At 40.6% G+C, this 27,862-nt stretch overlaps 1 protein-coding gene across 4 annotated transcripts; it reads left to right on the top strand.

The window, feature by feature from the left end:
* Window positions 1-1,957: 1,957 nt before the first annotated feature.
* On the top strand, window positions 1,958-16,333 carry dcdc2c (doublecortin domain containing 2C). Of its 4 annotated transcripts, none has more exons than XM_025900756.1 (12): window positions 1,958-2,551; window positions 2,912-2,960; window positions 3,167-3,243; window positions 3,381-3,512; window positions 3,815-3,970; window positions 4,095-4,143; window positions 7,745-7,868; window positions 9,428-9,528; window positions 10,102-10,230; window positions 13,039-13,126; window positions 15,086-15,143; window positions 15,633-16,172. In XM_025900756.1, the coding sequence occupies exons 1-11, from the start codon at window positions 2,268-2,270 to the stop codon at window positions 15,109-15,111; spliced, it is 1,215 nt and encodes a 404-aa protein (XP_025756541.1). In that variant the 5' UTR covers window positions 1,958-2,267; the 3' UTR covers window positions 15,112-15,143; window positions 15,633-16,172. The 4 variants fall into 4 exon arrangements, with proteins under 4 accessions (XP_025756541.1, XP_025756540.1, XP_005477159.1 ...); XM_025900755.1 differs by lacking the exon at window positions 15,633-16,172 and adding an exon at window positions 16,198-16,333 and having other exon boundaries at window positions 1,959-2,551; XM_003453263.5 differs by lacking the exon at window positions 15,633-16,172 and adding an exon at window positions 16,198-16,333 and having other exon boundaries at window positions 1,963-2,551; window positions 13,057-13,126.
* Window positions 16,334-27,862: the final 11,529 nt, after the last annotated feature.

Genomic DNA, 27,862 nt, shown 5'->3' with positions numbered 1-27,862 from the left:
TTCTCGGTTTGAATCCACTGGCTGGCTTCTGTGTGCATAAGGTGGGCTCTTGGTATCCAGGCTTCCTCCCTTAGTCCAACGACGTGCATGCTAGTTTAACTGCTGGTTCTAAATTGGTCAGATGTGAGTGTGAACAGCTGTTTGTCTCTGTGAGTTAGCCCTGCAATAAACTGGCGACCATGAACATGGATACATGCATGTCTCAAAATACCTATATGGCTTACATCATGTTTTAATCATTAAAGTGACCCATTTTATATTATTGTAAAATAACAAAATGATTATTTTTCTTTTGTAATTTTCACATGGATCGTCGCCACCCAGTGGACGAAAGCTCTTCTTACAGCAAAAATCCCTTAGAGGGGACAAAAAGTCAGTGGCTGCACCACATTTTATCTGTTATGTTAAGGAAAGCACAGGCGTTACAAAAAAACATTAACTGTCATGCTGAAAGTGCAGCAGCCAGTAAAGTCTTTCATTTTAATGTTTACAGTTGTTCTTCTATTAGGCTTATTTTAGGCTGTTCTGTAGCACTGCATAAATATTAAGCATTAATTGGTATGTGTGCTAAATATGTTAAACATGAATCATATCAAAGTCAAATAATTCCGACAATGTCCTTCTGAAGTATGCAAACATCCTAACGAGTGAACACGGTAAGGTTCTCATGTATTGTCCAGCGAGCAATGCAATTACACCGGAGTCACCTTACATCTTTATAACATTCACTCTGCACCTTAGTGTGCTGTAATAAATGGGAGTTTTAAAATGGATGGCACTGACCTTTAAGAGCGCCAAAGGAAACTCACCCACTGCTTCCCCTTGATTCCTGACATGACATATCACACTTTGGCTAAGCACAATTTGAATCACAGTTACACTACGACACGTATCCTGGCTAAGAACTGATAAGAACTAATTGCTGGAGACTTTTATGACTTTGCATAAAATTCTGAAAACCATTTGATGCAGTGACTAAAACCTGATCACATACTAAGCACACTGACATATTCTCGATTTATAGTGTTAAATTAATGCTGTCAGTTAATTTTTTTATAAAAAAAAAATTTACCACCTAAAGTTTAAAATAAAAATAACAGATTACAGCCTAATGTTTGCTGAATGACAGAAACAAGATATTACATACCTTAGATTAGTTTGACATTTTCATCTTTGAAAATCCTCCAACGGTTTGGTTGTGTGACTAATAGGAGATGTCTTGCGGCCCTGGCAGCTATTGTTTTAGGATGGGTGTCCCAGCTGAGATGATATCCTATTGCATCCCTCTAAGAAGAGGAATTTGAATATGCATGATGCATTTCTCCTAATAAAGCAGAACACCAGTCCCTTAAGAAATGAATAATTAATGCTGAGATGAATTATGTATTTAATTGACCAGGAGTTGTGTGGCATAAACCAATTAAGTGCCATTGTTGCAGCAATCTCTGGTTACCTTTGTAGTAAACAGTTTGGACAGCTCTGTCTAAAAGTGAAGGGGCTGCAGTCACTCTGCTACAGTTGTAATATGCAATAGGAGTCTGTCAAAAATTTGAATGGGATACATGTTTTCTTCAAAAAAAGAATACACTTCTTTGGCTTTCTATTATATTTATTATCACCGATAGTATACTGTTATACATTTACAATAGATTTTGTAGGGGCATGAATGGTAAACAATATGGCATGGATCATGAGGAACGATGTATAGTATATAAATAAACACTGAGAGAAGTTTGAAGTCAAACAGTAAATGTGTTTTTATATTAGCGGATTAAACCTGGGCAAAATCTAAAAAATGAAAATAATAACAATAATAGAAAATAAACGATATATGCATTGTTACGGCTTACTTTACATTGGGTAGTGGCCTAATAAATGCATTAAGCAATGAAATTCACCGCTGTGTTTTTGTCAATTAGTTTCTCATTAAATACCATGAGATTGAATCAGCCAGTTGATAATGAAAATTAAAAATGAGTTTGTTTTTTTTTAATACAGACCTATGAGTGGTTTAGCTAAATATGTAAAACCGACTGGGGTCATCCCACTGGTTTGGAATCGAACACTAAATTAACCTTAGCTACACAATAGAAGACACGACAGAGACGGTGGATACGCATCTTAATACTACACCTCTCATGTGGAAGAACTGAGAAGCTGTCTCCAGTTACGTCTCCGGAGGCTCAACAGAGCTGACACATTGACTCCTGACACCAAGGGCCACCGCTGTTTGCTGTTTTAAACCGTTCTCGTTAGCTAACACAAGTATGCCCAGCACATTAGGGAGAAGTGACTTGCCACCCACAAAAACAATCGTCGTCTACAGGAACGGAGATGCCTATTTTCCCGGCAGGAAAGTAGTTGTGAATCCGCGGCACGTGCCATACTTTGACAACTTTCTGACATCTCTGACCAAAGGGATTGAAGCACCTTTTGGCGCTGTGAGGAGGCTCTACACCGCCACACAAGGCCACCAAGTTCACCATCTGGATGACCTTCAGCACGGGAGTGTGTATGTCGCGGCCGGAAATGAGGCGTTCAAGAAACTGAAGTAAGTGTCATGTTTTAGGGGTGTCTGGTCTGAGTTTACTTGTATATAATGGAATCTAAAGTTTTTTTCTTTAGCTTCATTTGTTGGATGGGGATTTGACTAGGCTAGTACTTAATATTCATTAAAACGCTCCGAGTAGGTCAGCTTATCTCAAATAAAGTCTAATCTGTCTTTAAATGTAATCTTTTGGACCCAGTATTTTAGTCTAGTCAGCAGAGCACTGATCTTGAGCATACTTTTACATATATAACTATTTGATTTCAATTAGTTTTATCAGATCTAATGATGCCTTACACCTACATCCTTGCATAAGTTTCCTTGTACCTAAAGCTAATTTGATTTTTTTTTACTGCCTTCCAGTTATTGTGAAATAGCAGCCAAGAAGCCACAGAATAAGAAAAAAGAACAGGTAGTAGCACTGTTTTGTGCGTGTGGTCAGTTATAGTGAAACTTTTTTCATGTGTCCTTGTTTTAAGTGTAACCATTCTGCCTGAATGCTGATGCCGTCCTTAAAACCTAAGTTGCTCACAAAGGTCCTGTTCAGACACATAACATTAGATTTTGAGTGGCGTGCTGAAAAAACCCCACTCAGTTCCTCCTTTATGAAATTTTCAGATCCAACCTGTTGTTCACAGCAGGATAGTAGTTTCTGCCCGCTGGAAGAGAACTGCTGATGAGTCTTGCACAATAAAGTGAGTATTGATTTTAAACTGCATACATATTTTTCCACGGTGTTAAAAGAATAATGCTCTCTGCCGTGCTGTGCAATGCAAGAAACAATTCCATTTATTTATTCATGGATCGTTGTGTGTCGTGTTTTGTTTCATAGTGTCTTCACCAACGGAGAAGTGCTGCTTCCTCCGGCTCGAATACGGATCCCAAAGTATACCCTTAGAAGCTGGGAAAACGTTTTAGCTATGGTGACAGAGAAAGTGCGTCTTCGCACGGGTGCTGTTTTCAGGTAATGTCAGGACATTTAGTCATACATCATTTTTAAACTAGTTAAGTGGAGTATCAGTGAAGGTTGTTTTCCTCTTGCCTTCTAATTTAGAAGGTAATGTGATTAGTGGACACTTTACAGTCAATTTAAATGCAGAAAAATGATACTTGGGAAGGAGAGTAGAGGGACTTTTGCAATTAATTAGAGATCGAGACCATGTGTGGTTGTGATGTATTCAATAGAATTTATTCAGGCAAAGACGTAGCTGAAACTATCACTAAACATTACTGCAGTGTGTTGTTTTTCTTTATTTGAGCTTTCAGGCTTTGCACATTGAACGGACGCCCTATCTCCGGTCCCACTGAACTGGAGAACAACCACTACTATGTTGCAGTTGGTTCAGAAAAGTTTAAGGCTCTCCCATATTACCAGTGTGTCCCCAGGAGGGATTTGCTTAGGGAAAATAACATGACTGAAGGGTACGAGATGTGATCTTTCGTGGCTTTTTCTATATGTCCAGAATAAACACTGGATTTGATTTGATTTCGATAAAGAAAGCAAAAATGCGTTTGTCAATATTGGTTTTCCTTTTCTTCCCTGCAGCCAAGACATCCTGCCCAGTACCAAAATCAAAAGATGTGCAAAGAATGCGGTGAGTGTTGATGCACTTTGCCATCTGGTCCTTCACGTTCTCCTAACGTGCTAAATTGGTACCCTTTTTTCCTCTGAACTCCCTCCGGTTCATTGTTGTAGCACTTTGTTAGACTCACAGTTTAAAAGCGTATCTTTGCACACACAGCATTTCAATTAACATTTCCCACATGTGAGACTTGTTGTGGGGGCGCAATTCGTTATGAAACACCACTATCATCAATCACTGTCTGCAGGAGGCATTGAGTTACCATTGCTTTCCAGTTTGATGGGTAATTCCCACAGAGACAGGCTGGCCCACTTGATCAAGTGCAGTGAGCCTCATAGACAGATCATATGCACAAGGGGGACTTCGTTCACAGAAAACTAAAAGAAAAAAAAACCCATCTCTTATTCAAACAAGAGCTGGGACTATTTGTATTGTGATTAAGTTGACAGTGAAATGCTGCGAATCCATACGGGGATTGCGCTGCTGTGGGCCCGAGATGAACACCAAATCACGTGATAAAGATGAGAACCTGCCCACTCAGCAGGTCTAGGTAGAGATGGGCCCCACTGTGACAAATGTGCCTGACATGTGATTTTTATAACCATGAAAGATGACAGTGCTCTGGCAGATGCCAATTTTTGTTAGATATAGAAAAATGGCCCTTGCTTTATCTCCAGTTTTATCTGCATTGGATTGCCTTTGAATTTAGAAATAATTTGAATATTTATTAGTTATATATAAAAAATCTCTTCTCCAAAGATCTCTTCATTATATTAACAGCTATGCAGCCATAAAGCAGTAGATGAAAATTACATTGTTACGCAACTTTACTTATCTGATACATTAGCTAATAAGACACAACAACCACAGCTTTTGCCATTTCACTTAGTACCATGAGGTGGAGACAGAGACAGAGCTATGCCTGTGTTTTGCATCCTTCGGCTCAGGGTAGTATTAGTCATTCACTAGACATGAGGCTGCCGCATTTTACTTTCCTCGCCTCTGTGTCTCATCCCTCATGAATTTGTAAACATGATCTGACCAGTTAATAAGGGCCTTTCAGAGGGGGAGAGGTGCAAGTGACAAAAAATTACCCAATCTGTCTTGATCTGTCAGCTGTTTAGCTTACTGATTACACATACATTTATAGGGTCGTGTCCATCATTAATTTCAGTTTGACCTCACAAAACAACAGCAGTCTGATTTGAAGCGCCTGTAAAAAAAGACCCTTTAAACGTGCCCACTGAGGTTGTGTAAAATGTAACCTTGCTCTGCACGGGAGCCGTGTCTGTCGTGTCCTGTCTGCACCGGCGGTGGACCGTTTCTGCACTGCTGAACGGGACATCTGGTGTGGAGCAACCACCGACTAAACTGACAGCTCTGCAGAGTGTAATAATGAAACTCTCCAGTACACCGTGTTCCCATTGGAAGCAAGCATGCTGTATATGCTGAGTTAAGTGTTTTACAGACATGATGAGGTAGAAACTTTTGAGGTAGACATAGCATAAAGAGAAGATTAATAGGGGAGAGAGGAATACAAAGAGGCAAAGCGAAAAAGAGAACAACGGCGTGCATCGTGCAGTACACTTAGTTATTATGGCAATCGTTATTATGGCAGTTAAGCAGTGCTTTATATGTGCTTCACATAAAGAGCCCCGTGTGAAAAAAAAAAAAAAAAAAAGCCCAGAAAGGCTGACTAAACCTTTAATATCTGTGCTTTCTGACATCATTGATGATTTGCTGCTTCTCCCCATTTCCTCTATTTCCCATGTATGAGCTCATTGGTTAGGGGAAATAGCAATGCCCTGAGGAAGACTTTACCCCCTCGCTGCTGCCAGTGTGTCTACTCACTGAGGACTCGGCCCTGGGAGTGGCTCAGACTGATATCACAGTCAGTATGGCTGGAGGCTGGTCAGTCCAATTGTTTAGGACCCCCCTTTTTTCCCCTGGCTATCATATCACCGTGTCCTCTTGTTGACTCCAGTTTTTGGCCACATGAGAGAGCCACAGATTACTTGCTGTCCAGCCCTCCTGAGCCCCCTTCACACTAACTCTAGCACTCTCTTTGTCTTTCTCTCTCTCTCTGTCTCTGGAGCCTCCTGATACACACAGTTGTCTGCTCCCGCAGGACCTGGTACTGTAGATATGTAATGCAGACCGAGAGGCTATACTGTATGACCTCAGCTTTTCCACTGCCGTGTTTCTACTTCTGCTGCTGCTTGTATTTGCAATCTTCCGGCTCCTTCAGCACCCCTCGTCCTCTGCTTTCTCCTCCCCTCTGCCCTGCTTGCCACTCTCCCTGAGCGAGACAGCTTTGGATTGAGCTCGGTTTATTTAAATACCATCTATTTACATCTCACCACAAGCAAGAAAACAAGCTGCTCAATTTTTGATGGGCCAGATAGAGTTTGATTTACAACTTTATCGCAAAGTTGCTTCACATCACTCGCAGATGAACCGAGGTTACAGGAGCTGAATTAGCAGCTTACCACCGCGACGGTGCCACTGCTCCTTTGTCTTTGATCTCATGCGGCCGCGGACACCGCCGCGATAGAACATGAACTCTGTTTCAACTCTCCTCCTCTGAATATAGCAGGCAAACTTCACTCTTCTTTTGTTCTTTTACATTTTTTTTCTCCCTCAGCCCACTAACGGCTGTATAAATTCAAAAGAATATCAACAGACTTTGCCTCTGCATTAAAGTAAGCAAACAAGTGCAGAAACAACGCCGCTATTCCCCGGACTCCATGTTAGTGAGCTTGCAAACACCACTGCCAGAAGTGTATTCTGGTGGAAGCCCGAGATCACTACACTATCCCCCGAGCCAGCCCAGGGATCCTGCAGTAAAGAGCACTGTAGCTGAAAAGACACATTAAGTCAGCTCTCTCTCTCGATGTCTACGTCTGTGTCTCTCACTCTCTGTAAGGGAGACATACCTCACCTTGCTACCTACGGAGGGGATGAGGAGCCTGCGAGGAGAAAATTGCCTTTTGTGGAAGCATTAATTCAGATGTGTACCCTGCTGTCTGAACATCACTGAACTCTCCCCACTGCTCTCTCTCTCTTCTCTTCCTCTCTCACTCCTTTGCTCTCCCACCATGCAACTGAGTCCCAAACCTCTTTTTTTCCCCTCCCCTCTCCATCAATAACCTTCTGCTGTCTGCTGCTGAAGAATAAGTTATTCCCTACGACTCCCTCCCTTTCCCTTTAAGCTTGTTTGGATTTTCATTGTTTGATCTGGCTTGATAAATAAGACAAATGCAGTTAGAAATTCATGGCTGCCCTATTTCATCAATAAATGATTAGTTTGCCACGCTCCCTAGTGATTGATAGGTTGTGCACGGGATGTATTGGAACCAGATGAATTCAATACAGTAGGAGTCAGCGGGGAGTTACAAAACATATCAGCTCATGAAAAATTGAGGTCAATGGAAAATGTAAAAAAGCTGCAGAAAAGAGAGGAGAAACAAGCTTCCCTGTCTTGTTTTCTTGTTTCCTCTTTACAAAACGAGCAATACGTCAATGATGAATCACAGACCGAATGTGAGGAAATATACCTTAATCCGGGCCTCTCTGCTCTCCTCTCTTTTGTACCTCCATGTGGTTTGCTCAGACAAGCTCTGGAGAAGACCTTGAGCACACAGCCAGGGGCCAGACAAAGAAACTCACAGCCAAGGCAGAGAGAACCAAACAACGAGGGCAGGTGTCCAAGAACCCAGTTCTCTTCCCCCCAGTGGGTAAGCAGAGCACTATAGAAATATTGTCTTTACTGTCTTGCTCTCTAGCCCCTCTGTCCGCAGAGTTTTTGTTTTCTTCCTTTTTTGTTGTTGTTGTTGTTCTTCAACACTTACTTCTTCGCTATGATGACAGAAAGAAACCTGTTGGATTTTGAAGACCATCTATGCGCTTTGGGTAAAGCATGTTTGTGTTTGCAACTGTACATTTGTAAGTCTTCTGTGTGTGTAAGTAAAGAGATGCAAGTCCTAGTCTGTGCTGATAATGCAGAAAATCTGCCATTTGGCAGGTGAAGGAGATTTCTTTGGAATCTCAGCCTGTTCTTTTTAAGTCCAAACAGAACAGAGCTGTGCGCCGTTTCAAAGGAACACTGCTCTTTTTTCTGTGAATATTAATAAAGAAAAAGACTTCAAACACTATCAAGGGGGCTTAAATCATAAATGAATTCAATCAGGCCATTTTGTTGAATACGTATCCTGAAAGCCTGGTTAACTATCTAGGGGGAGACAAAAATGCTCTCATTTTCTCTTGATGCGGGAATCAAGATGGTAATGAGTTATTAATCTTAAGCAACACTGACAAAAGTAAATAAAGTGACAAATATTCTTTGTGTGCTTTAAATGTGATACTTGGTATATCAATAATAATAAGACTGTCTGTATCTAGTTATGCAGTTGTTGTTGTGCCATCTGTGCGCAGTAGCAGGATTGCTTCACTTGAAAAACACATACTGGTATGGTAGCATTCGCAGGCTAATTGCTACTGTTTGAATCCTGCCATGATTTCATATGTTGTGACTGAGATATTCAGTTCTCAGGACACATTTCTGCTTATACTGTATCTGTAACCACATTAGCAAAGTCCCTAAAGTTAAAAAGCAAAGTTTCATGTCTTCTTTATAATTAAATCAGCTCTTAAAACCCTTCATATAGACAATAGCGCTGTGCAGTGTTCACAAGATTAATCTGGAATGAGGTCAGAGATTTAAGACTTTTTATAGATTTCTAGACAAAAAAGTAATTCTAGGCTTTTTTGTGGTTGTGTAAATGTCTCTTTTCGCTTAACACATGAAGCAGATGCATTTTTTGTTTACATTGTCCTTTAGTGTTTTCGGTGATAAATCTTGCATGTGTGGTTATTTATTATTTAAATTAAATTACTTAGGGCAATTGAAGTAGATTTAAGTTCAAGAGCATGTTTCATTATTCACATTCCACGCTGTATCGGATCTAGCAGCCGCAGACGAAAAGGAATTTGTTTACAAGGGTGACGTTGCTGTATGAGCCACGTCCCCACATGCATCAAGAGCAGCCTGTCACTGTCAGGATGTAACCCTGGACCAAAAGTTCACGCCGGCTGGCCATATTTGTGGCAGGGCAGCTGTGGCTTTCTGTGGCCCTTAAGTCTGGGGGACCACTATAAATAAATAAATGGCTTGACAGCAACATTGATCTCTTGTGAAGTTGAACAGGAGTAGAGAGGAGAGAGAAAGCGAGTGTGTAGAAGAATGAGACGGCGACTGCCAGCAGATGAGGTAATTGTGATTAATCACTTTTCTCAGAGGGCAGCGTGTTCAATGCACAAAACAAAAGGAGTGAGATGGCAGGAGCAGCAGAGGTGCAGGAAGACCGCCAGTTGAAGGTGGATCTGCCAATTGATCAGGTAAAACATAATCCCATACTGTAGCGCTACAGTCTGATGAGGTCCAGTTATTTAACTGCTTGGCCTGATATCAGACAGGAAATAGGAAGTGATTTGAGTGTGAAAACACAGCACTGACAGAGAAAAACATAACCCCTGTGAACATGGAGAAACATGTAAAGCTCCTTGGCTCCATGCGGATTTTATTACACTTTATATGTCAGTTATTATAATTTTTACAGCTCGTCGTTGGAGACACACTAAAGTATACAAGTTGATCATCACAACAAGCTGTTTGCATTTGATGTAAAATGAAAGGGTTAGATGAAAGACGTGCCTGCAGCTTTAGTAACCTCTCTCTCCCCCATCGGTGTTCTTCCTATTAAGCTTTACCTTTCTGTATGTTTCCCAACATCAAATGGAATTGCGAATATACTTCTAGTACAGTATAATACCATTTTCTGCTCAGAATAAGGGCTCATGAATGCTCAGCAGCACAAGCTACATAAATATATAAATATTCTAAAATCAATACAGCACTACAGTACAGTGTAAGCCAAAGGGGATCTTGTGTGTTTTTTCCCCTCCCTGCAGGTTGAGGCCAAGATAGTTGAAGAGGAGTATGAAGATGGGAATCGTTGTGCGAGTTCCTGCAAGGCCTCGCTCCGTGATTCAGATGACTCGAGTATGCAAAGGTCTTACACCACAGATTCCGGGAAAAATGTAAGTACCCTTATTATTAGTTTAATGCAGTTAGTATTTCACATTCAGTTCATTTTTACTTTATTATTATGTCCAATTTTCTCATTTTCTTTTGGATTAGGTCACATAAAAAATGGTCTAACCAGCAATTATGGTAATCATCATTTCCATAATTGTAATAGGGTCACATAGACCTGTTTTCAGCAACTATACTTTCACTTAATGCGCGTGTAACATTTTTTTCTGTCTCCATGGTTATTTTGGTGTATTTGCTATTTACTAGCACAATCTTTCTAAGGTGCAGAGGGGAACTTTAAAAGGTATAGAACACATTACTAGTACTACGAAGGATTTAAATTACCTGTGTCTCAGTTACAACTTTTTGTAGGATGCGTTTAGAGCCTAGCTGTCGCCCCAGATCCTGCAAATCATGGAGTTTTCATGGTTGAAAAAGAGGCCCATAATAATATGCAGTTGTATTTGATGTCTGCCCTTTACTCTGGTTATTGTGCGCATTAACATTGATGAAGTGGGGAGTGAGCTGTGTATACAGATGTTGTTGCACGGATCTGTGGTCCCCCCGAAATTACGCTCATTTAAATAAACTTATTTTGCTCTAATAATCCTCGAGGGACAGCGATATGAAGCCGTGTAACTGTGATAAATGCACACAATAGTTGGGTGATATTACTATTCCATGCAATTTCATTCGGCTTTGAAATGAGAAGATATTGAGTCTTATTTAAGCAATCAATAACCTAGAACATTTCGTTTTAATGAAAACTATAATTTTAAGCAGTGGCAATTACACCGTAGGGGAATGTTTTGGTGTGGTGATGATTTTGCTGCCGTATGCACTTTTGCAATAAAGATATTCTTCGTGGGATAATTATTGACTTCTGGGGGTCGGTTATGACCCTGGCTAAAGACCTCATCAATAGCTTAATTCATTACTTATCACTTTTAGTCATACATGAATTTTGCTGATTCAGATTTACTATGGATTGGGTGGAGTGACCATTAGATAATGGAAAATAATAATAATAATCCCTGTATGGACTCAGTGACGTTTGCAATAATCATCTTGCAAAGTAGCTTTTGATTTGTCAGCGAATGGAGAGTGACATAAGATGGAATTTTAGTTGAAAGAACAAATCCTAAGTAAAAATAACTCTAGTTTGCAGTAAAACTATGTCAGCACTTTTAATCAGACCGGCTGCCTTACTAAACTTTGATTTGCTTATGTTCATTAATGTTTAATCAGCACTGTACTTACAGTATAGTTAAATGCCTTTGTCAAGTCAGAAATAATAGCTCTGCAGGTAAGACCTACCTTACCTAAAGTCTAATCATCCTTCATGCATACTCATACTTGTTTTTTCCCACTGAGGCCAAACAAGCTGTCGCTGTCTCGTTGTCAGCAACCTCATCATTTAGAGGGCTGTGAATAATAATGAGGGATAACTGCACTGCTATGACTCATACTTTCAGCTGAGTCCAGACAGATTTCCTCCCACTGCGGTGCTCATATATGCTCGTGAAATGCCCCGTGTACTCTGTATACGTGCATGTATATGGTAGATATTGATGACCAAATTCAATTACATGATTACATTTTCAGTTGAAGCTTTAAATGATTTATTGCAGTGCATTTAAATAGTGAATACATTTGCAGACAGTACAGCGGTGAGGCGATGGTGTGCATGTGGTATTGACCTGTGTGGTCCAGGCCAAGGAAAGAATAACGAGATTCAGCGTCTCTGCCAAGTGGAGATGTCCGCTGAGAGTGAACACAGGCTATCTTGGTGTTAGGAAGCAAAGGATGGCGGGCTGGAGCTTGATGCACATTTATCAAAGCTGCTCTTACACTCACTCCACTGACTTTTGTTGGGCTCTCTGAAGGTTGGCTTTTCCTTTAGAGTGCACTCTGTTAAGGATCTGATTGATTTCATGACGGCCTACTCTGTCTGTATTGTAGATGTCATACACTTTGAGGAAATGTGGACAAGGGTAGATTTGTACTCACCGGTGTAATATTGTGTTCACAATTATCATTTGTTTTGATTTAACAGTATCGGCTGATTTATCAGCCAGTCGGCTAAGCATTTTTTCTTAATTAATATTGTTGGAAATGCCAATGAAACTAGGTATGCTTGATCAATTGCCTTCCTCTCCTTAAGAATTTTGTGATAAAAAATCAAATCAATATTGACCACGCCATTGATCCATTCGTCTTCTTTTTTCAGTGCGAGTCTGTTGCATTTGTCTTTCATCTGTTTTCCTGCTCCTCTTCCATGAAGCTTAGGTTAGCCATTTCATAGACCTTAGTCTCCACATGCAAGGTCAACTATAATCAACTCTAGACAATGTCACCACCTTGCTTTTCCAGAGAGCTAGGCAGAGGAAGACGACTCCTCTGGGCTTTTAAGGACCTGCAGTATTATACCATTCAATTACTGTTCATTAGACAGTGTACAGCCATTAATCAGACTGAGATGTTCTGCTAGTCCTCAGCGGGGACAATGAACTGGGGAAATTTATTCTGGCTTCCTGTCTAGGCCACTGTTTAGTGGTAGGGAGAGAGATGACACATGGGAGCGCGCTGAAGCTTTCAGTGCTCCACTCTCCCTGGTATCTGTTTTCAAGTGAACTTCTTCACTTCACGCAGCCCCGTCGCTGAATTTCAAAAACATGGGCTTTGTCAGAGATTTACTGCATATGTGGGAGAGTATTACAAATCTGATATATCACCGAAAGGGGAGAAAGCTGACAGATTAACTGATTAGAGCTTCATATGCATTGAATATGACTAGATGATGATATGAGAAGCTGATTTATGTTTTCCAGGAGGCTAAAGAGAGGGAGGCGTCTTCCAAGCTCGGCAGAATACGGTCGCAGATGTCCCGGTTTTTCAAGGGTATGTTCATCAAAGCATAAAGCCTGGTAGGAGATCAGTAGCAGCCCCCATGTTCCTCTCCACAGCACCTAATGCACCCATAAAGAGACCACTAATACACTCGGCATTACCAGTTCCTCCCTGACATTGCATGTCGCTGGAACCGCAACCACGTCTCAACATCTGGGAGAGCTTTATGGCGTGCTTTATGGAGAGCATGTGGTTGAGTTTTTTTTCTTTTTGACTCCTTAATCTAAGATGACTTATTCTAGTATTAAAGGCACCTGCACATCAAGGTGTGCCATGCTGAGGGCTGGCATTGTTCACCACTCTTTATATGTTGTTGCAATCTTGAACCATTCAGACAGAATAAGAGTCATACATACTTATGTTACCATTAGGAAAAAAAAATTAATTAATTGCCGTTTTAAGTGGCTTTACATGAGCTGGCCTTTATATAATTATTAAAAAAGAACATATCTGAAAGAATTATGAAAAAAATGTACCATGAACTTTTTTTTTCCTTTTTATGGAGGTGAGAGTAACCTCAACCAAAACAATGACATTCTCCTTTCTTGGGGAATGTGCCTTGCAGTTGGTTCAAGCAATTTCGTTATAATTGCCTACAGAACATTGGCTTTGATTTTTAGGACCATTCACTGGTTTCACAATATCGTCTTCTGTCCCTGGAGGAAATTCCGAAGGTGACTAAATAAAGCAGGATGCGAATCCCTGCAGGTGGTTATCTCTGTCTGCCCTTCAGTTTGAGGTTCGCTCTGTCGGTGTCCAGGAAATCACTGCATCCAGCGCTAACAGCGGGCCTCCTATCTCCCTCATCTGCCATCCATATACACTCACATATGCACAGAGTTATCTAACAGACAGGAGGTTAGATTAAACGTTTCTCTTATACAGCTGCACATGATTTTTGTGTACATACATGTATTCTCTTTCAATTATCTTCATATTGATAGTAGCAGAGGATGCAAGGCAGCCCGTGCACTCCAGTGAGTGATTTCCCTGCAGAATATCAGTGAGCACTATAGGGGGCATTCGAAATAAATCACAGCACGTTATTGCTTGCCGACTTGAGACCCACATCCACATTTTTCTGTCCCTATCACATTGCGTTGTTGTTGCTGTTTATGAATGGTTCTGCATCATTCATACCTCATATTCTCCAGCTGTCACAGTGGATCTGCAGATGACACAGATGCACAGCATAACTGGAGACTCAGCGGAGGGAAGAGGGATGTGATAGGAAATGCAAGTTATCTCTAACAGAATCATACCTGCCTGCCACCTGCTTTGCATCAAAATGTCAATATCTGAACGAGTTTTTATCCTAGAAGGTTTTTGTTGGCACAGTTTTCTAAGAGCAAATCTACCATCAAAGCATTTGGCCTGCTTTTTTCACATTTTTTTTTACATCTCAGGAGTATTGCGTCTTGATGTCCACATATAATAGGAAGAGATACTGGGTTCAGTTTGGTGGAGATTCTCCTTCAAAAGTTATTGGCACCATGTACAATGGCTTTATAATTTATGAGAACTGTTAGGCCCTCTGACAGAAGTTGTAAAGCATCTTGACTGATTGGGTAGATATAAGATGTGTGCAGTCATGGCATATTGTTGCCTGTATGTGCGCGCGGCATGCACAGTTCCACGGCTTGCTCTGTCACAGATAAATTACTCCACACAGTCAAATTAAGTTGTTGTAAATCACCTCGTGGACCCGAGACTAGTCCTGAGTGACGACCTTTACGCCTATTTGACTTTAACTCTTATTTATGTTAATCACATCTGTATTATGCCCACAGTAAAACTGTGTCATATTTGAAAAGGTCATTGTTTTCTGGAAAAGAGTAGAACTGCGGCACACACACACACAAGCTTTGTTTATTAGCACGTGAAGTAAGACTTCAAAATCTTGAATGGTTACCAGTTTTTGTGTTTTTCTTTTTCAAACTCTTTTTACAGGAAGAAAACTGAAACTTCAACATTAGTTGTTTAGATCTGCATGAGATTCACTCCAGAGGTATGCTCTATACAAACACTATAAATGATTTCATCGATTGAACTTTTAGCTCAAATGCACAAAACATATTGCTGTGTAGTCGAGCTGCATATAGAGCACAGCAGTGTTCATTAATCATACAGCATGTACAAATTATAACAATTTGTGAGCGTTACGATTACCTGGTGGGAAATGATTATGAAATCCCTCTACAAAGAGTCTGATTATAGCTTTGGCAGTAAATAATCTCATGTTCAATGGCTGTTAATCCAGTTTACTACAGAATATATAGCATATTCTTCATTTGCTTTTTATTAGCTTTCAGTTTTTATTAAATCAAATATCAGACTGTCTCCACTTCCAATGACAAAAAGCAGCCTTTCTTCAAAGTTGGAAGAAAACATATGCTTTTCTTCTTATTCAGCATATACATGTCGTGAGTGGCCTTCAAGAAGCTGCGCTTCTCAATAGCAATATGTTTTTTTTTCTCTTTAATTTACCATGGTGAAGAATAAGAAGGACCAAAGGCTGTGTGTTAGAAATCAGCCATTGTGATGTGAAAGAGGCATCTGTGTGTGATCTTCGCAACACTTGAGACGACAGGCTCTGTGAAGTGCACCACTGCCCAGTTACACATGAGCTTTGATTGCTAGTTTGTTCTGTGCGTGGCCCCGCAGCTTTGAACTGTGTCTCAAGATGAAAGCCAACCTTGTCCACAGTATGTCCACTGCAGACCGCTGCTGTTGCTTATTTGCTTCAGGCATGATCAAGGGCTTTGGGACTATTCTTTTTTACAGTTCTTTACCATACTGCATTATGTATAATTTATCATACAGTGGATCCTGAGACAGCACCCTGTCTCCACTCCATTTTAATTTAAAGCCTCTTCTCTCTTTCCGTATCTTGCATTGACTGTGGTCAGTGTATGATACTACTCAGGTATGTCTTTGTTGTGTCCAGTTAACAGACTTTGAAATTTGTGGCATTTGAGCATGACCACAAAAAAAGAAAACCTCAGTGCCTTTTCTCTCTCTCTCTCTTGTCCTCTCTTTTCAACCCTCTCTCTGTTTCTCAGAATCATAGAATACAGTGTCACACTGCTAAGGACCAGACGTCCTCATTCTCTTCTGTCTCAAGAAGCCAGCTGCTCATGTATAAGATGAAACAGTGTTATAAACCAAATAAAAATGTCTTTTCTCTTGACAGCCCCGGCGTGAATATATGGCCTCTTATTCCAGTGAATATATTGCATAATTATGTATGGTTATGAATATTACATGGAGCCTCACACTGGGTGCATGGTAAGACGCCTAATTGCAGAGTTTAATTATTAAGAAGCAAAGGTCCTGAGCGGGCTTTGCGAGAAGCACTTTTGATAAATTATTTTTTGTAGTTTTCTGATGAATTATTTTGGGGGCTTGTGTCTAATCAGCGGGCATAGTGGACGGCGTAACTGCTCTTGAGAGGGACTTATCTTCCCATGGAGAGGAATTACTATGCTGATTAAATCCACTGAAATCAACTAATAACTTAATGATATTGGAGTGGCCCAAAAAAAAAAAAGAATCATTGCCTCTCATAGTGCTGGTCATGAATAACACAAGGGCACAGTGATGGGTAGAATGAGGGCTATTGCTGTTGACCTTGGGGCACAGCTTTAATATTTCTCTGTAACACGAGGGAGGGAAAGTGTGTGATGGTATGTACTGAAGCAAACCTCATTTTAAATAGTGTCATAGTGCTTTACTTTATACTTCATATAAAGCACTTCAAGGAAAAAGTCCAGAGAGGCTGACTAAACAAGGAATAATAAACTAGATCACCCTCAAGTACTGCCAAATCCACAAAGCACAGTTGCTTGTGTAACTACAGCACTTTGCTACAGCCACATCTTCCTCTCCAGCATGTACTATAGCTTAGACACCCACACAGTATTGCTCAAGTGTTATATATTCGCTTCAAATGCTCACTGCATTGAGAAAAGTTTAAGGGTTGACCTCAGTTTTATGTCAAAAGACATTTCAAAAATGGATAAAACAGACTTCTCCGCATGTTACCTCAAATACAGAACTATTGCACTTGATGTATTCTTCCATAAAAGCTAATGGCTGTAATGCTGACAGTAAGAGTCACTGACCCACTTTATCACAGTTCTATATCACGCTGTGACGTTGCGAAATTTAGTTCACCATAAATGTGGGATAAAATGCGAGGGAATAGCGGTGCTCCTTCCTTTCACCTCCCACAAAATGAATACTGGTCTAGCACATATGAAAGGGATTGCAGCTGCTTTTCTTCAGACAGCACAAATATGTGAATAATTGATCGATATTGATGTGAAAATCACCTAAGTGTAACCAGGAGCTGTTTGTTTGGAAGCCTCCCATGGAGGGCAGGAGTCTAGCCATCTGCCAATAACACGTCAGTCATCGTGCGCGGCGGGCACTCTGACTGGCTCACAGAGCTGAACAATTGTTCTCAGTGTGATGTTTCTGTAAATCACACATTCTGCTTTTAACCGATGCTTGACGCTTGCTTTGAAGTGTTTCAGGTTGGTTTCAGTCAGGGGTCCGCAATGCTGTCTGGAAGTAATGGGTATATACCGATTCGATTTTCTAGTTGTGATATAATTGCAGTGATTATAAATTATAGATTTGTGTTTGCATTCAATCTATAGAACTCAGAGAAACAGATGATGCATCTACATACATAATGTAGTACTCTGCAAAATTCTTGAGCCATGCCTCATTTGTTTATGTTTTGCTTGGAAATGGGAACTATTTGCAGTGATTTACTGAAACATGAGCAAACATACATGGAAATTCAGTATATAAGGAAAGAAAGAGTTTGTACAATCTAATGAGCTTGAAAGTCAGTATTGGGTATTTTCTTCTTAATCTCAACTCCCTTAGGCAACGTTCTTGTAATTTCTTTGAGTAGTCTTCAGGAATAGTTTTCCAGGCCTTTTGTTCTGTTCTCTGTCAAGATAATCCCACACTGCTTCAATAATGTTGAAGTCTGGGTTGTGGGGAGGCCGATCCATGACTGATAGTGTTTCATTATGTGTTTTTCAACCCTAATATACTTACTGTATTGACAGTGTGTTTGAAATCAGTGTCATGCTTAAATCAGACACGTTCCAGATGATGTTGCAGGATGGATAAAAATCTGATGGTACTTTTCTGTCTTCATAAATCCAATCCAGTCTTGACAATTTTGACAACCCTCCCCCCAACACTGGCCTCCTCTATACATAATGACCAAAAATTTCTAATTTGGATTCATAACTACATGATACCTTTGCCATTGATTTTTCACTCGAGTTTTTGTGTAATTTGGTTTACCTTAGCCTTTTCTCCCTGTTTTTCTACCTTCAGAATGGCTTCTATGTAGGCTTTTGCAAACAGTAGATGCAAAAACTTTCTTTTGTCCTCCACTCGTCCAATTTCCTCAAACTTTTTTAAGAACACACTGCACACCATGCTGAGATATGCCACGTTTTTGGCTAATTATTATATGCTTTTGCTTTAGGTTCATCTCTTGAGTTAGATGTCTTTTTATGCTTGACTGATATATGTCAGTGTTAAAGTATGTGGCATAAAAAACACAAAAACATTCCTTTGAAAATGGTCAGGTACAAGGACTGAACTGAAAATGAGTGAAAAAGCAGCCATAGCATGTCCACAGAAAAACCTTTAAAGACTTTGAAAAAGCTTTGATACTCATCATCACTTTTTACAAGAATTACAAGAAAGTCTGGCTCCTTGGATATAAAATAAAGAAGTGAGGGATGGTTCAAGACGTTTAGACAATACTGCACGTGTTGCTTTTTAATCTTTACCCAGCTAAATTTACTTATTTGGAAACAGTGTAAATGTAGCATATGGTAGTTGCGCTACCTGTACAACAGTCTTGTATGATAAAGTATGGGGCAGCTTTGTGCAGGTAAAAAGTTACTGAGTGCCCTTTTCCTAGTAACACAAAATCTTCTATTAGCATTTGTATCAGAAACGTATTTGAAAATTGCTGAAGGTCATTTTATACAGAGGCATCATGGGCCTTCAAACCTGGACGGATAGTTGGTGTTATAAAAAGACCTTTTTACAACTGACATCACCCAGAGCCACCAGGAGGCCACTTTTCCCTCACTCTGTTCTGTAGCTACCCACTGTCTAAAGCTAATGGCTGGTAACACAGCTGAAAGCTCTCAGTCTGATAAGATAGTATAGAGTCAGAGAGAAAGCGAGCGAGTTTAAGAGCGCTATATAAGTGGGATATATATTCAGACTATACAGGGATGAGGAAATGCTCTAAAAATAAAAAATAAAAAAACAAATGGAAAATGCTGTGATGATATCACTGAGCCCGGAATGCTGACGACAGTGTTTTGAGTCACATCCAGATGGCTATGAAGCAGGGATGACAGTGGGAGCTGGGACTTACTGCTGTCCTCTCACCTGATGTCATGCTTAATAAAATAAATGAGGATGACATTATGCTTTGCAAACAGATTCATGAATCATAGAGCTTCATTAAAAAAAATTACCTGTATTTTTATTATTATGACGTTCAGTGTTTACAGCGATTGTGAGTCACTGTCAAAGCCAGTTAGGTTGGCAAGATGCATTCATAGACTGTATGGGTGCATCTTACAGACGCAGATACCTGCTAACAAATAAATAAAAGAAAATTCACTGGACAGTCTCCAACGCAAGTCCTGTTATTTGTTATGTAACCGAATTAAAAATGTTCCAACAGACAGCAACATCACAGAAAAACAATCCTGTTCAGTGACTTGAATCGCTATTCCTGGCGCACTTAAACAGTCCACCTAGCAGCCTGTTCTACGTTACATAAAAGAGGCCACATCCCTGATAAAGATGATTGTTTTTTGTGTGTCAGGATGTAAATATGTTTATTTCTGGTCTAAAATTGGCTTAATTTTTCTCATCCTTTCACTTACTAACTTGGTCCCTCCATCAGCTCTGGCATGCCCCACTTCCAGACATACTCTCATACCATATGCTCTCATCTGTTACTTTGTTGCAGGCATATACATTCAGTGCAAGGTTTAGTTTATGGCCAATCATATGCCACTGGCTTTTACCGTCTATAGTGAACGAGGGAAGCGGCTTTCAGCAGCTGTGCAATCAGGCAAGCTGAAAAACGAAAAGATCTAATCTGTGCAGAAAGGCGAAAACAAGTGTATAGTTCCCGGGACTCTTTCACACCAGTAGTCTGCTCATTCACCTTTTTGCAGCTCCCTGCCACCACCAGCAGCGTGCCCATACATATGTTTACAAATTTGTTTTTACATTTCTGTTTTTTTCTAGTTTCCCTACTGCTTCTTTTTCATTGCTTCTCTCTCTCCTTTCTCTTTCCCCCTTTGTCTTTTCCTTCACTGGCTGTCTTTAGTAAGATGGATGTGTGCATTCCCAGGGCAGATGGCTTTGTTGTTACTCCGTGTACCCGGCTAGCACTTTAACACCCGGCCTCCTTGTCTGGCCTGACGGGCCATTGCCTGGGGAAAGAACTCTACCAATACACTGTGCAGAAAACGTGTGTCGTGCAGCTAACTGCATGGGTGCTCACACCTTTTTTGTTACTGGTAGACCCTCACAGTCTGTGCACCAGATACACACATAGATTTGTTTTAGCACGGTTGTTGGTATAGAAAAACTTCAGTATATAGTATAAATGCACTATGCAGTAGCTCGTAAAACCACTTTTAATAGAAATAACTTGAAGTAAACATTTTCTTTATGACTATCAGTCTCCCACGTGGTTGTGGGGGAATTTTGGCTTACTATTCTTTATAACGTAGCCTTAGTTCATTGATGTTTGTGGACATCTGTTTATACCAAGATCGGTTGAGGTCAGTTTGAGGTCTGGACTTTGACTGGGCCATTGCAAAACCTTTATTATTTACTTTTTTGGCCATTCTCTTCTAGGTTTGCTTGATGTGTTAGACTCAGTGACCACCTCTCCACCACCTTGCTTGACAGTTGGTATGAGGTGTTTATGCCGATTTGATGCATCTGTTTTTCTCCAAATGTGGTGCTACGCATTATAGCACAGCATCTCCACGTTGGTGTTATCTGTTCAAAGGACATTTCGTGGGTTTATTCAGATGCAACATTACAAACCTAACATGAGCCATGCTTGTTTTAGAAAGAAGAGGCTTTCTCATGGCAAAGCTTCCAGACAAGTTTCTCTTGTTCAGTCTTTTTCTAATTGTGCTGTCATGAACTTTAACATTTAACGTGCCATCTGAGGCCATTAGAGACTGAGAGGCACCTCTTGGGTTTTCCTTTGCTTTGCACAGTCTGACCTTGGAGTGAAATTGCTGGGATATTGACTCCTGGGAAAAGTGTGGCTTTGTGTTAACACATATCTGAATGCTCCAGAGCAGTAAAAATGCCAGAACATCTGCCTTTATGGAGGTGGTCACACTTGCCGATGATCATTTAATCAACTGCATGTGATTAGCAGCACCTGTCTGCTGCTACCCTATTAATTCCTATGGAAGCAGTAAGGGTGCACTTAGTTTTTCACAGGCCTGAATAGAGCCCTGTGAAAAACTAAGTGCACAAATCCATATGATCTGTCTTTAAGCTTATATATAATGTCATACCCACTTGCCTTGTACTGGTCACTGGTTTGCATACTGACAAACTGTGTCTCATTGATTGATTTTTTTTTTTTTTCAATTTCCATGATAAACTTTAAGAACAGCTATCCTTTAAAAGGCAACATGTGTGGATCTCTTTAGGTCATCTGCTTGATTTCCATGCTGTGATGTAAGGATGATAAATCGCTGGGTACACATAAATTATATCAGTGAAATCACATTCAGTGCAGGCCTTTTGTGTGCACATATGTAAATCCAAGCCAACGATGTTCAGCTGAGTGAAATTGCAGTCTTTGTCTACCCTCTAACCATACAATTTCTTTCATTTCAATCTCAGCACACAATCGGAATATTGTCCCTTAGCTGCTCCTATCATATGTAATGAATGTGCTGCCCCAAAGGTGAGAGCCATAATTGATTAAAACCATGTTTTTTTCATGGCTCAGTGTAGTCAGTGATAAGAATATCTGTGATGTGAGTGCGTGCATGTAGGTGTCATTTATGCGCGCGTACTGGTCTGTGTGAGGAGGACGGGACATCAAAGTCGTCTATGCACTGGCTCTGTTTCATCCCAGCTAATGAAGAAGCTGTGAGTGTGCTTCTGGGTCACAGTGGGAACATGCACAGTGAGGTCACTTCAAAGGCGGGATAATGACGGATTAAGTCTAAATCACCGCCGCGCTTTAGTCGCTGTCTCACATCTAGCCTGTCGTTTTGCATTTTATTAACAAATCATGGCAATATGATCTGGTAAAATGTGCCTGCCTTAATTTCCCTTGTCCATCTTACTCTGTGCAAATCCTCTACATCCAGATTATTGGATCGTGGTGGGCAGAGTGGTGGGCCTTTTTATAAACCCCTGATGGTGATGAAATATTCTTTCATCAGTGTCCATATATGTCCCCATGTATTCACGTTTTAATGAACTGCTCTCTCTGCAGTTTCTTATTGCCTTGTGTTGTGTCCGTGACAGTGATACAGCTTTTCATTTATATGAGCCCTACAGCTTGCAAGCAAGATATTTCATCCTTGGCTGGTTCGGGTTGGCATTCAAAATTAACCAACACACCCACAGACCTCTCAGTTGATGAGCACAGGTAAAGCTGGGATTTCTGTATCATAAGCCAAAGTGTTATAATGCTCCAGCCTTTCACATCATATGGGAAATGGAATTGGTTTGAAAGGGGGCTATATGCCAAGATTATTGAGCTCTAGGTACTCTTATGTACTGGAGGATGCCACGAGAATTTACTGTTTTACCGCTATTCATCTTGTTCAGTGTGTAGCCTTTACATTCTCTGACCCTAAGCCTTCTGCGCCTGTAGAAATACAGGTATGTTGGAAGCACTCAGGGAAGTGTAAGTGCTGCTGGAGTGATTTATCCTCTTCTAGACCCCCCAAGGGCTCTTGAATACTCAGATGCTTTGGTCAACAACACACCCCAGCAATTATAATTAAGGGGTACTATGGTCTATGTCTCCAAAATGCTTTCATGTGATAAAGAGGTGTAATGTCAGGAGATATTTGATAAATTCTAGCATTAATTGGGGGTGAATAAGGTTTGGTGTTGTTCAAAGTTCAAGTAACAGAGTGCCTGAAACTCCTTCTGAACTTTGGGGTGCTTTTAGACTTGTGTGGAAACAACTAAATCATTTAAACTTAGCCTAGATCACTTTTTGAGAAGTATTTGGTTTATCTTGAAATCCCTTTTAAACCAAGGTTTCGAATCTCATGTTGTCCTCAGTTAATCATGTATGTGTAACCTTAGCATGAATCTAAGTGTTTAGGTTTTTTTATTTTTTATCAGACTGTTTAACACATATTGTACTAATGCAGACTGGAATTATCAAAACAGCATGATATTTATATATATATTATATATACATATATATGTATGTATGTGTTTTCTTATAGGCTATTATAAATTTATAGTTTTGAATGAAAAGCAATGAAAATATGTACCCAACAAAAATAATAAAAAAATAGATATCAATATGAACAAAGTAAAGTGATGACAACGTTTTTCTTTTTCCTGGCCTGTAAGATGTATATGCCTGTGCGTCAATAGGATAAAGCCTATAAATGTTGCTGAATTTTATAGAAGATTATTGGAGCTGAAACTGGGTTGTCCAGCATCGGTCTGGAGAGGGAATTGGCTGAGCCACAGAGCCTCATTTAGTGGAGGCTCAGTGGCAGCTCCCATTTCACCTGGGTTCTCCGATGTTTAATTGGCCTCATTATGTGATTAACTTAGCAAATTTACCCCTTACCCTCAAGGCACAGCTTTGAACACTGGCAGACCGCAAACCCTCTCAAAGTCACTCCATCACTGAAACCACAATGTCAGCATTTAGGCTGGCCATCACATTCCACTGGGAAGTTTTCATTTTCCTGCAGAGATGCCTGTTTGCCTATATTAACCTCCCCACCTTTGACTCAACATGCTGCTTAAGAATGCAGTAATTCATTCTAGGATAACTAGCAATATATCATTGTTTCCTTAGAAGTGCTCAGTATGCATATTACGTTGCTTATCACACTTTATATGCTTAGCATGATTTTTGCAAGCTCTGTAAATTATAGGTTATTGTGCAGACATGTGTTGAATCATTTGATGTTTGCATTCAGAGCCTAGCCCTACACTTTCAAAATGTGTGGAATTTTATATGCGAAATTTATTTTATTTCAGGGTATACAGGAGTGCATGTTGCCATGTAGGCCGAGCTGTTCATTTCCTGTTTATTAGGTGGATTAGGGTGTTTCTTTTCTCTCTCAAGTCAACACCGACCATGAAGCGAGTGGAAAGAAACAGTTGATCGTCCAATCCAGCAAACAAAATCTAATATTTGGAAAGCTCTGGTTATTTGTTTCTGGTTTCATAGATATTGGTTTCATTTTGCTGATCTCCTCAGAGAATAGTATAGGAAATGAAAGGAAGATGAAAAAACAAAGTCTGTGATGTTAATCTATCCTGTCATCACTGAAATCTCACAGGTCCTTTTTGGGCTCCCTGACAGTCGGATGAAATGGTCGCTAAAGTGCCAATTTTACCAGACCACTTGCTATTTGCCAGCAAAGTCACAGGTTTGCTTCCTTGTTCAATAACCAGTGTTGGAAAATAGGGTTGACGGTGGAGGGAGGAATCGTATGTGTTGCGCATGTGTTCAAGGGTAGAGGGGGAGAGGATGGGCAGGAGGGAAGAGAAGAGAGAAGTTTACAAATGGGATCCATCATTTTTCATGCACAAGGGTGACATCCCTCCGTCAGCCAATTTCGCTCCGATAGCACAGTCCCTTGGTTCATTGATATCTGCATTAGGGACCTTTGTCAAAGGTCTCATCTAAATGCATTGAAAAACGCTTTGCTCCCTCTGTGTACGTCCCGCTTTTAGAAGTGTGTGCGTGCATGCTGTGCAAAGATTTGCCGACTTGGCTTTGTCTACATTAAGGTTGGTCTTTGTGGCAAAGCAATGCGGTGTCACTGAACCTGGAAAGGAGAAAAAACAACTTGTGACAAACGCATCAACAAAGCCGCCGCCAGCTGCTCGGTGCTGTGAGAGCTGCAGCTACGAGTGTTTTCTCACTCTGTTGTTACTGAGTAACTCTTTTAGTCTGCAGTGTAATGAATTTAATAAATATACTCAAATTAATGGCAACGACTGAAATGACCTGTGAACGTGTTTCAAGAAAGGGGCCATGAAACATTGTGAAGGAGCTAATTTCAAATTGATGTAAAGATGGCAGGGTCTTCTGTATGAAGTTGGTTGGAGTAGGCTTATTAACCAAAACACTTCAGAGCCACTTCATTTCATCCCACTAAAAACACCACCCCTCATCTCCACACTTGTACAGTCCTACAGTTCAGTCTAACCTGACTGTACATCCTTTGCTACTATTAAGAAGATTTAATTTGCTATTCCTGTCCATCTATTTTACGTGACTATAGCGCGCTACGGCAGGGGTGCCGTGGGGCTAATGTCGCTGTCAATCCAGCGTCCCCTTAGCTACAATCTCACGGCTTAATTTCCACACAGATCCAAGCACCCTTGAGCTCTAAGAGGTCTCATTCGCACACTTGAATCAAAATTGCCCCAAACTCTCTTGTCCTGCAATTTCGCAACACTTTGGTTATAAGCAATGTTACGTTTTGAGCAATTTTACCAGGTCCCTGAACTGTCAAGTAAAAGGCGAGCTAAACACCCAGCCAATCTAGCATTTCATTAATATGTTTAATATAAATTTATGTCGACCATTTCAGTTAAAGCCTTTAGGTGGTTAGGCTATATCTCCTGGCACTTTCATAAGATATATTAAGAATAGTAATTAATAAATCTGATAATCTGAAATTGACTAATAATTTGGTGCTTGAGGACATCCCTTCCGTGTGTTCCCATAGGGATTCCATTAAAAGTCCTACTGACTATAATCTATAGTTGTGCAATTGTTCTATAGAATCCAACAATGCTGCCCTTTCAACATGTTCAAATCCACTTTGAAATGACTTTGAAATGAATAATTTATGTTAAGTTTAATAGACCTTGAGGTGCGTCACAGTAACTGAATGATATATTGTGTCCCAGAATGTTTACAGAGAATTGCAATGGGAGCATCTGTCACTGCCTGTCACTAGTTTAAGAGAAAATCTAAGTGTTTGACACATGCTATTACTGTTTGTTATTGTCCCCGTTTTCAGGTATGGGCAGATGAAGAGAGTTCTGTGTGAATATTCTTCAGTCAGAGCTGTTTAGCTTTCTGAAGACGACTTTAAGTCCGATTAACCGCACTGAGGCCTTGAATACTTGAATAACGCTCAGTGAATCAGAGGGAGTGGTACACCATATCGTAATGCTCCTGTGGCGATGTGCTGTCTTTTAAGGGGGGGAAAAAAACAACTATTGCTGCCCTGCTTCCCTCTTTTATCTTGTGAGTCGGAAATGTCAGTGCCAGCTCAAACAGGACCAGCCAAACCTCCCGAACATGGCGAGATTGGATGTGAAATCAGTGCAAGGGTCACTGACAAAAGAAATTGGGTTTTATGCAGAGCGTGCCTCAATACACAACACTCCCAAACCAAAAGGTAGAAGCAAAGCCCTTACCAGCTATTTTCAACCCATCATTATTTCTCATAAATCCCAAACTAGCCAAGACCAGTGCCTTTGACAGCATGACTGATGAGTTTGCCATCGTGAATGTCAAAAGAAATGGTCTCCTGCACCTTATCTCCCCTATTTCTCATTGTGAGTGAGACTTGGGGGTTTTTATGGAGAAAAGCCACGGCCGTTGTGATGAGCATTACCCAGTGATAATGAAGGGCACGCTGCTGTACCGTCAGCCACTACAGACAGACAGGCAGGGGAAGCGGGCAGGCTGGGAGGTGCTGTGTGCTGAGAGTTGCCCATTCATGCGTTTATGTGACCTTATGTCTTTATCTAGAGACCAGACAAATGAGCATATTTTTATATTTACACTATGTAGGTGCCATGATTGCCTTATCTACTGCCGCCTTCATTCACAGAGGGAAATGTCAAGAGGTAATCAAGTCAAATGTGTCATTTGTCAATGGATTTAAAACTGTGTATAAGGAAATACTGTATGTAGGTAACATTTCTGTGAATTCTGTCTGATATATTTAATTTAACTGGAGATGTTGATTTAAGCACACCTCGCACGTCATGCCCATCATTTCGCGTCATTCCCCCCCCCCTCTAAATTATGGAAAAACATCCTTTGATTTGATGAGTTTGTTTTCAAGTCTCATAAGTAAACCACATATTCCGCTGAGGCTTAAGTGAAAGGGGTTTTAGTTATCCTGCCTGTAAGTTGGCATGCAAACCAGCCGGCACAGACGAAGGATAATGAGGTTGGACGCAGGTCTGAGTAGTGACTGTTAAGCAGGAAGCTGCATTTATGATGGCTTTAAGAGGCATTTATTGCCTCGTTTCCATCAGAGCATTGTCTGCAGAGACCCAACAGCTTTCCATAGAGATTAATCTCAGATACCCCCCCCCCCGCCTTTGGTGGTGGCAGTCTTGGTGAAGTTGCTCACCATGCCGCCTCTCTCTCACTTTCTCTTTTTTAGTTAGGGTTTAGTGTCTGTTTAGCTTCTTTCT

The sequence above is a fragment of the Oreochromis niloticus genome, linkage group LG19, assembly GCF_001858045.2.
Source record: "Oreochromis niloticus isolate F11D_XX linkage group LG19, O_niloticus_UMD_NMBU, whole genome shotgun sequence".
In the NCBI taxonomy this organism is placed as follows: Eukaryota; Metazoa; Chordata; class Actinopteri; order Cichliformes; family Cichlidae; genus Oreochromis; species Oreochromis niloticus.
The sequence above is the reverse complement of the archived record's forward strand: the minus strand, read 5'-3'. Positions and strand labels throughout refer to the sequence as shown.

What these genes read in the sequence shown, in the direction of transcription:
- dcdc2c (XM_025900755.1), top strand. Translation starts at nt 2,268, where the DNA reads ATGCCCAGCACATTAGGGAGAAGTGACTTGCCACCCACAAAAACAATC. An exon ending in GAAAATAACATGACTGAAGG is followed by an intron (nt 3,971 to 4,094) that starts GTACGAGATGTG and finishes TCTTCCCTGCAG; the next exon opens with CCAAGACATCCTGCCCAGTA. An exon ending in AAAGATGTGCAAAGAATGCG is followed by an intron (nt 4,144 to 7,744) that starts GTGAGTGTTGAT and finishes TGGTTTGCTCAG; the next exon opens with ACAAGCTCTGGAGAAGACCT.